General features: G+C 34.7%; 1 protein-coding gene across 1 annotated transcript; it reads left to right on the top strand.

The window, feature by feature from the left end:
- The first annotated feature begins 1,027 nt into the window (after positions 1-1,027).
- On the top strand, positions 1,028-7,155 carry LOC107819136 (fructose-1,6-bisphosphatase, cytosolic). The gene is made up of 12 exons (XM_016645222.2): positions 1,028-1,434; positions 2,606-2,653; positions 2,738-2,812; positions 2,896-2,957; positions 3,051-3,117; positions 3,226-3,339; positions 3,505-3,591; positions 4,882-4,952; positions 5,023-5,088; positions 6,230-6,316; positions 6,403-6,478; positions 6,842-7,155. Exons 1-12 carry the CDS (start codon positions 1,276-1,278, stop codon positions 6,950-6,952), a joined length of 1,023 nt encoding a protein of 340 aa, XP_016500708.1. The 5' UTR covers positions 1,028-1,275; the 3' UTR covers positions 6,953-7,155.
- Positions 7,156-10,110: the final 2,955 nt, after the last annotated feature.

Here is a 10,110-nt window from a genome sequence, read left to right as displayed (position 1 = left end):
ACCATGTCCAGTCATTCAAACAAGTTTATATACCCTATGTAAACTTGTCCAAAGGCTCAGAACATGAATTACAACATCAAAACCAAGAATTAAAGATCATGTTCAATTTCTTAAACTCTCTTAACTTTCAAACCTTCATCCTTCGTCGAACGCGTTCGAATAACACTTAGATATTCCGGATCACGACCAAACTTCACGCACAAGTTCCTATCAATAAAATGAACCTATCCAAGGTCCAGGAACGCCGCTCGGAGTCCAATAACACCAAAGTCCACTGTAAGTCAAACATAGAAAGTTTCAAAACCTTCAAAATGCAAACTTTTGATAATAAGCACTGAATCTCTCTCGGAGCATCCGATACTCAACCCGAACATACGCCCACGTCCAAAATCATCTTACGAACCTATACAACAATAACAACAACCCAGTATAATCCCACTTAGTGGGGTCTGGGGAGGGTAGTGTGTACGCAGACCTTACCTCTACCCTGGGGTAGAGAGGTTGTTTCCAAATAGACCCCCGGCATCCTTCCCTCCAAGAACTTCCCACCTTGCTATTGGGGAGACTCGAACTCACAACTTCTTGGTTGGAAGTGGAGGTTGCTTACCATCAGAGCAACTCTTCTTGTCATTTTACGAACCTATAAGAACCTTCAAATCTCGATTTCAAGGTCGTTTATCTAAAAATCAAACGTTGATCAAATCTTCCAACTTAAACCTTCTGAATTGAGAATTATTCCTCCAAATCAACTCTAAACTTCTTGAAAATGAAAACTAACCACACGTGCAAGCCATAATACATAAAGTGAAACTACTTAAGGTCTCAAACCGCCGAACGACGTGCTAGAGTTCAATGATCGATCAGGTCATTACACCAACATAACTAATCCCAACACAACCTATTTGTAAACCAAACGACCCCTTAATTCTTTGTAACTAAACGGCCTCTATGAAGATGCAGCAGTAGCAAAACAGAATCAGAATGGAACAGAATAAGCATAAGTACTACTAAAATAACATTATCTTCTGCTAACCACTGGTACCATGACTCACGCTTCTCTCTCCACGTGTCATCCGAAGCTTCCATTGACATCAGATAGGCCCAATCCCCTTCATTTTCCCAGATTACCCTTTTTATCTATTGTATTACTAGCATTTCTCGTGTCAGCATCGAACTGCGTGCCACCCCATTGACATACTAGTTGCATATAGTAAAAATTACTCTATTGCTGTGTTGTTGGAAAGTTGACGAAAAGAAAGGAAGAGTTAGCTAGCCATGGATCACGCAGCGGATGCTCATAGGACTGATTTGATGACCATAACAAGGTTCGTGTTGAATGAGCAGAGCAAATACCCTGAATCACGTGGTGACTTCACTATCTTGCTCAGTCACATTGTTCTTGGCTGCAAATTCGTCTGTACTGCTGTTAATAAGGTTAAATTTCTTTTATTTATAAATATTGTGGTACAGATGACTGATATGGCTAACTATAACTAATTTGGGATCAAGGTGTAATTCATTGATTCATATAGCCAATCCCAATTGAAGCATAGTTGACTGATATTGTTGTTGCTAACTTTATACATGTCTTTACTTCGATTGACTTTTTTTTTTCTTTGATTGACTTAGTGGGCGTTTGGACTTAAGAAATGTGAAATTCCGGGAAAACATTGAAATCTTTTTTCAAGTGAAAATGATATTTGAAAATTAGAGTTGTGTTTGACATGAATATGATATTTGAAAATTAGAGTTGTGTTTGACATGAATACAATTTGGAGCTGATTTTGAATGTTTGTAAGTGATTTGGAGTGAAATTTTTGAAAAATAATTTTTTTTTCAAAATTCCAAAATTCAGCTTAAAGGGAAATTTGAAATTTTCATGGCCAAACGCCGATTCCGAAAAAAGTGAAAAAAAATTTATGGCCAAATGGGCCGTAAGATTCTTGCTTAATCAAATTGTTTTTAGCTAGAAATTTGAGTCATGGTCAATTTCCTCATCCAATCATCTATGCACACGCGCTCGTCCGCGCGCACACACTGCTCTTCCGTAAAGGCAATATGGTTTTTGGGTTTTATTATAAGTATGATGGGTTGCCATTTTGCTTTCAAAAAGGATTTCTTTGCTTATGCTATGCATTGAAAATATGTATTCTTGCTATCAAGAGATCTTTTTATTTTTATAATTTTATGGTAATCCAGGTATGGCCGTGATATTCACTTTCAGGTTATCTCGTCATTGTCTTTGAGTTTGGGAGTCAGTATAAAATGGAATAACTCTTAATTTGTGTGAACATAAAGCTTATAATTTCTTAAGTGCATGGCCAGGAGGGTGAGCTTTTCTTTGATAAATTTGTTTTGCTTATAGCACTTAGTTAAATGGAGGAATGTCATTCTTCTTTCTCTCTTCTCTACTCGAATTGACTGCAGTTGGATAGGCCCAATAGCTGCTCTCTAACCTATCCTTCGTTAGTATGTTAATGGTCGAGGAAGAGGAAGCTTTACTGAAGTGACTCTTTCAGCGTGCACTTCAAACTAGTTTTACATTGTTTTGTTCTATCCTTACTTCCATTATTGATGTGTTTGCACTGTGTATACATCTTTTCAGGCAGGTTTGGCCAAACTCTTAGGGCTTGCTGGTGAGACTAATGTGCAGGCAAGTTGTTAGGAATGCGGCACTCATAGTGTTGAAGTGTTAAGTCTTTGTTTCTTATCAGAATGTTATAATTTCTAATTGAAGGGTGAAGACCAAAAGAAACTGGACGTACTCTCAAATGAAGTTTTCATCAAGGCTCTTGTCAGCAGTGGCCGAACAGTAAGACCCAAGACCCTCATGTTTTAGTGTACTGTGCTAAAATACATTCTCGTCTTGATATGAAAGAACTCAAAATTATACAGTGCGTTCTTGTGTCTGAAGAAGATGAAGAAGCTACTTTTGTGGAGCCAGCTAAGCGTGGAAAGTACGTATTATAGCTTTTCACAAGTTTATACTAAGGATTTTTTTTATTTAGGTTATCATTAATGTGATTGCATTTCATACAATATTAAAACAGGTACTGTGTAGTTTTTGATCCTCTGGATGGATCTTCCAACATTGATTGTGGTGTTTCAATTGGAACGGTATTATTCCACTTTGAACTATTAATTTTTCTTTCATAGGCTTTCAACTTGTATAATTTTTACTTCTTACGTGATGGCACAATGACAAAATGCGTCTGTTTTATCTAGATTTTTGGGATTTACATGATGAAAGATGCTCATGAACCAACACTAGATGATGTCTTGCAACCTGGAAAGAATATGTTAGCTGCTGGATACTGCATGTATGGAAGTTCTTGTACGGTACGGGAGTTACCTTTTATTGTAATAGATTTGGGAGTTGTTGGATTCCATAAAAAATAGATCTAAAAGTATACGAATAATTATATGAGTCCTATTGGAAACTCTTTCGAAGTATGAATTGCAATTACTGGTGACAATAATTTTTTCGGGCTCGGTTATTTGCAGCTTGTCTTGAGCACTGGAAAAGGTGTTAATGGTTTTACACTTGACCCCTCTCTTGGCGAATTCATCTTAACTCATCCAGATATCAAGGTAAAGTCACCCCGCAGCTATTTACTTCTGTTTAAGATGCAGACATGTCTCCTTACCTACTGGCTTGGTTGGCCACCCATTTCTGGATCGTGGCATGAGTACTCAAGATTGTCTTAGAACTTAAAGTTGAATATATCCCAGGAGGGTAGAGTTTGAAGGGAAACACTATTTCTAATCTTTAGATAATTTTAAAAGATTCTTTTGTGATACCTTCAGTTTCAATAAACGTCGTCTGTTAAAAGTTCTGTTAATTTCTTTCGGAATTTTCTTTATGTTATTACTTAACTAGTTAATCATTTCTTACTTGTTATCTTTCACAGATTTTTGATAATGCTGTAGTATTAATTTTGAAGTTGTAAAAACTTCTCGATTAAGCTATAGCTATCATGATGAGGAGCTGACTACAATAGTTGAATATTCATTCATCTCATATTTAACGATGTTTAAAATCTTCTCTTAAAATTGTTCTCTTTTTTGAAATTATTGAAAATTGGTAATCCTAAATTTCATTATAATTCTTAGTTATAGTATGATAATTATGTAATTACATCATAATAGAGCTATGTATTAAAATTGGAAAAATTAAGGTAAATTGGCCAAGGATGTTATTGGAAGAAAAAGGCACTCCGGTGCACTAAGCTCCCGCTATGCGCAGAGTCCGGGAAGGGCCGGACCACAAGGGTCTATTGTACGCAGCCTTAACCTGCATTTTTGCTTGTTGCTGTTTCCACGCTCGAACACATGGCAGCAACTTCACCGGTTGAGCCAAGGCTCATTAGAAGCAAGTTAGATTTCACTGTATAGTCAAATCTTACTGTAGTTGACTAAACAGACGTAAAAAGTTGCAAATAATCGAGTGGCTGTTGTTGACTGTATTACAGCTCCTTTCATACAATCCATGATAGCTTGTTTGTGAAAATAATATAATGGTTTACTATGTAAAATGTGATCTCTTGGTAACAATCCTACACAGCATGCCATTGTTTTAGCATAAAATTTATCCAAAAGAAAATCATTTTAGCATAAACAACATCCTGTGTCCTTTTCTGACTCTGAAGTTACCTCTGCTTAAAGTTAAAATTCTCTTTCCTCAACTGCTATTTGTGACCTTTAGTTCTTAGCCTCATTTTCTCCACATCAGTCATTCTACTGCTTGTCTGGATTTTGTATTTGTTTTCGGAACATTCAAATTATGATCTTCCTATTTGCTTCTACTTTCTTTTATGTTAATAGGATTGATGTTGCATCTTTTCCATTTAGCAAGATCTTTATTTTGCTTTGTACATGCAGATTCCTAAGAAAGGGAAGATTTATTCAGTGAATGAAGGAAATGCCAAGAACTGGGATGGTCCAACATCCAAGTATGTGTAATGAGTTTAATGATCTACATTTTCCAGTTTCTATGATGTCTTACTTTTATTTGAATTTCAGATATGTGGAGAACTGCAAGTTCCCCAAGGATGGTTCATCACCCAAATCTTTAAGATATATTGGAAGGTACTGGAGCTATGTAGTGTGAGACTTAAATTGCGCAGCTTCTTATGTGTATTTTTGTGGGTTTTAACCCCTGTGATTTCATTTCCTTCCATAAAAAAATGCAACTTCAAGTTCATTGTTCAGGCATTGAATTAACTTTCTAAGATGTACTTAGAAATAGAGATGAAAAACTTCTGGTGTATTGTCATATCACAGATATCAGAATGTGTATGATCTTCACCAGACATCTTGTATTAGAAGCTATGTTGCGCGGACTCTCCAAAATGTAGCCGCACCCGTGTCGGATCCTTCAAAAATACACTACTTATGGAGGATCCGACACGTATCCGGCCACATTTTTAGAGGATCCGAGCAACATAGATTAGAAGTACTCGAATTTTGTATGAACCAACTTATTTGTCCTGGCATCTTAATCAGGTGTCAACCATGAATGATTGCCATTTCTCTCGTCATATTGGGCAATATAATTGTGTTCGTCTGATTAATTAGTGAAGTAATGTGAAGCTGAAACTCTTAACATATACAGAAATCGCTAATGCTGAGCTGCTCAGAACAAAAGCGATTATGATCTATCTATTTTTCTCGTAGACATGGCAAAAGTGGAGACCAAGCTTCCGATACTTTTAGCTTGAAGTCTGATAGCCTGAGTGGTGTCATCTATTGCTAAGATGAGTGGCATTTTAAGAATCATTATGACCATCTTACAGCTTTATAAGTCAACTGTAGTTCAAACTTCAAAAATTAAAAGTTCATATGAAATGTGCAGACAGCGCTGAATATCTATCAAATACTTATAATCAAGCTCTTGACTGGTTTGGTTTGATTGAATGGGTTGGTTTAATCAAATGGCTCCTTATATTTTGAGTGAGACATGAATAGGTCTTGTGAATTCTGAAAATCGTGAACGGGTGTGATGTTGGTGTTTTTTAATTTCAATTGTTAAGATGGATTGCTCCACTGGGATTTGCATTTTGCATTTGTTTTTAATGGGCAGATGCAACAACTTTTGTTTCCATTAGACAAATCTGAGTAAATGAACTAATCATGTTCTGAGTGTGATCGTAGATGTATGTTAAATATAACCTGACATAAGTAGTTATTATCACCTCATTTTACATGACATCTGACTGTTGTCTCGCAGCATGGTAGCTGATGTTCATCGAACATTACTCTATGGTGGAATCTTTTTGTACCCAGCTGATAAGAAAAGCCCCAACGGGAAGCTGCGGTAAGTTATGCACATCTTTTGAGTTACAAATGGAACTTCTCAACGATAATGATCTGAAAGAGTGCAACTGAAACTGTATGAAACAGGGTTCTTTATGAAGTATTTCCCATGTCATTTCTGATGGAACAAGCAGGAGGCCAAGCATTTACAGGAAAGCAGCGGGTAAGGTTTCTGCATATTTAGTTAAACTATAATAGAAAATCAAACTGCAAGTTTGTTTTGATTCCACTTTCAGTCCTTGCCAAAAAATCCTCCTACGAAAAAGTGAAAAGTGTCGCGGAGCTGGTATTCTCAGCTCAGTACTATTATACCTTTCTTCTTTTGGACTTGAGTTTAGTGCTCGAGATGTCAAATGTTGTTTAGTTTTCTGAGTCAAGATTAAAGATCCCTGAAAAAAAACATCTTCGAGGGCTTAGATGGCAGTAATTGTTTTATATGGTCATCTTAAACAGATAAATGTAGAAAAAAGAACTTTAATGTAGTCAAAGTATGTCCCTTTTAACTACTAATATTACTTTTATGCAGGCACTTGACTTAGTTCCTAAGAAAATACATGATCGGGCGCCAATATTCCTTGGTAGTTATGATGATGTGGAGGAGATCAAAAGGCTTTATGCTGCTGAAGAGAAAAACTAATGGATGCACATTTACCTTTTCTCACTTGACAACTCTTGCTGGTGCTGATTACTAATTTTTCAATGTAGATCAAATTGCTCATTATAGTACAAAATCATCAAGGATGATTACAGTTCTATGTTGCACAATAGAGTATAAGCTACTCTGCTAATAATACCTGCATATAAAATGAGCTTGTCAAGCTGCTACGTGTTTTTATTCTATTTGCCTATTGCCACTTCATCAACGTGTGAAAAATTCGGGTCAGGGTCGAAAAATTCGAACAAGTTCAGGGCGCTGTACTGTTGAAAATTAACAAAGTTTTACTATTAGAACATTATTCTGTGGAGCAAGAAATTGTGTTCAGGATTTTTCAAGATACGAAGATGGTAGAACTTCGTCCAGAGATGGTAGATTTTGATTTTGAGGCCTCTATTACACATCTCTTCATGTTAGGCTAATGCATTATATATTATTTGTCCAGCTTATTACTCAGCCGAATCCTAGTAAGTAGTAATGAATGGGAATATGAAGCAGATCCTTATTTTTCATTTGCAGTATTCTCCTTTCCCTTTACTCGTTCTAGCATTTTATATCTACGATAATACAAGGTGTAAAGATTTTAAATTTAGGTAAAACCCAAAATTTATTATTATGAATTTAAAGAAGGGAGAAGCTTATCAGGCCATGTTTGGCCCAAAAAAGTATGTACTTGTTTTCTGAAAATTATGTTGTTTAGTTGTGACTAAAACAAAGAAAAATCACTAAGAGATGCAATAGAATGGATGAGATTCCTCTATCAATGGTTTTTTTTTCTTTTCTTAAAATTTTGAACAAATCGGAGCGACAAATGGCTGAATCTGGCAGCAAGGCCACTCTGCCACTTACAACACTCCGTCACGTATTTAAGTCATAGGACTTTTTCATTCTTATACACTATTTGAAACTTTATTACCCTTAATGTCCATGTTTAGCTAATTACCTAGCATAAACAAGTTTTATTTATAAAATATATACAATCCACCTTAAAAGGCTCCCAAATTCATTATTTGTGAGGGAAAAAAAAAAGAGAGGCATCTTACCTTTTTAATTAAATTATCTATAGAAAGTGCAGTGCTCTTAAAACGTATTGAACAAAATTTGAGATTAGCGAACACGTTAAATAGTATATAGCACTAACTATTTTTTGGATACTGATTTTGCAACGATTATTTGAAACTAGCAGAAGTAATAGATGCAACCTAATTTTAAGACGACTGATGAGAATAACAGATTTGTACTGGGTCGATTTGGAATTGTCCTTCAACGATACGATTAACGATCCTTAACGACTATCTATTTTACCTGTTTTTTTTTTTTTTTTTTTATTTTGGCAGAGGTTTAGTGATCTGCTTGATGTTTATAACGATTCCACCAGTGAGAACAAAAGAAAGGTAAGACTTCAAATCATTCTTTGTTTCTCTTATGAACAGTAAGTAGAAAAACTAATTAAAAAGGCTCCCAAGTATTGCCGCCCCTCTATTGATTCAGTTTGAGACGATAATACAAACAACAAAAGCTGGAAACTCTAATTGCAGTAGCAATTGCAAAAATGCAATAGTATAGCAACAGAAAATAATATTAACAAGAAGAAATGAAAATTACACCACCCCCTATTCAGTTTCTTAGTTGAGTTGATGTAATGCCCAAGCAGAAACTTAACATGTACCGGGGTGAAGGTCAATAAAATACGTTTATACAGTTGTTGCTAATTCTTCGGGAAGACAAGATATTAGGCTTCTCCTAAGACAAATGTACAGCAAAACCAGGGAAAGGTTAATATTCAAAATCAGATACAAATTTTATACCCAGTTAAATACAACTACAATATCATACAACTTAAATATAATTTTTATACAAATTTTATACAATATGTCTTTTGTATATTTGTATCTGATTTATACATAGTAAAACTAAATTTCATACAACTAATTATATATCATACAACTTATCTACAACTTTCATATATTATTTCTACCCAGTTATATACAACTACAATATTATACCACTTAAACACAATTTTTATACAAATTTTATACAATACGTTTTTTTGTATATTTTGTATTTGATAAATACATAGTAAAAACAAATTTCATACAACTAATTATATATAATACAACTTATCTATAATTTTCATACATTATTTTTACTCAGTTATATTCAACTACAATATCATACAACTTAAATACAATTTTTATACGATATTGTTCAACTTTCATACAATATTTAAATAAAAATATATATATAAACAACATAATACAATTTTTCTACAAATTTATTATAACTTTACTACAATTTCTGCAGTATAATGCATGTCATGTCTTCTTCTTCGAGTTTCAATCGGAAATTCAGCCAAAATCAAGTCTAATCTTCGCCAAAACACCCTCAAAATCGAGATATAAACTCCAAACCATATTTTCAATTGTTTGCAACAACACCAAATCCAAACAATGGTTTTTAAAAATTCAAATTCGAATTCAAAGCTTTATAACGACTATCAATGATGGAATTGCTGCTATTTTTCCTTAGCTTTACATTACTGAAATTAGGGATTGAGAGATAGAGAGAGACGTAGAGAGAATCTCAATTCTTTGCAACAATACCCAAATCAAACAAATAACCCAAATTCGAATTCAAAGCTTCAAAGCTTTTTAACGGTTGTCAATGGTGGAATTGTTGCTCTCTTGTGCAAGATACGTGGGGAGGGGTAGTTGGGATGTGGAGAAAGAAACGTGGGGGAGTGGAATACGGAGAGAGAAATATGGGGGGAATGGAATTTGAACAGTTACAGTGATTATAGAAATTGATTAATTATCCTTAAATCCTAAAATTGTACATAATTGATAATTTTGTATATAGGAGTTAATTAGAGTGAAACTTGAGCAGGAGAGGTAATAAAGTTTCTAATAGTGTATAGATATATAAAAATTTCTTAAGGACTTATTAACTTCAAGGCGGCCACTGCGGCTATCTGCCACAATGACTTAATCAACGACACGTGCGGCAAGCCTGTCCATAGCATTCAGTTCCAAGAATATCACTTATCCTTTTAATGTAACTTTCTTGGAGCAAAACACCAATTATAATCAAGCATAAAAAAAAGGAAAAAATCACTTTAAAAAAATGGAAAAGGAAAAGAA

The sequence above is a fragment of the Nicotiana tabacum genome, chromosome 20, assembly GCF_000715075.1.
Source record: "Nicotiana tabacum cultivar K326 chromosome 20, ASM71507v2, whole genome shotgun sequence".
NCBI classification, from domain to species: domain Eukaryota; kingdom Viridiplantae; phylum Streptophyta; class Magnoliopsida; order Solanales; family Solanaceae; genus Nicotiana; species Nicotiana tabacum.
The sequence above is the reverse complement of the archived record's forward strand: the minus strand, read 5'-3'. Positions and strand labels throughout refer to the sequence as shown.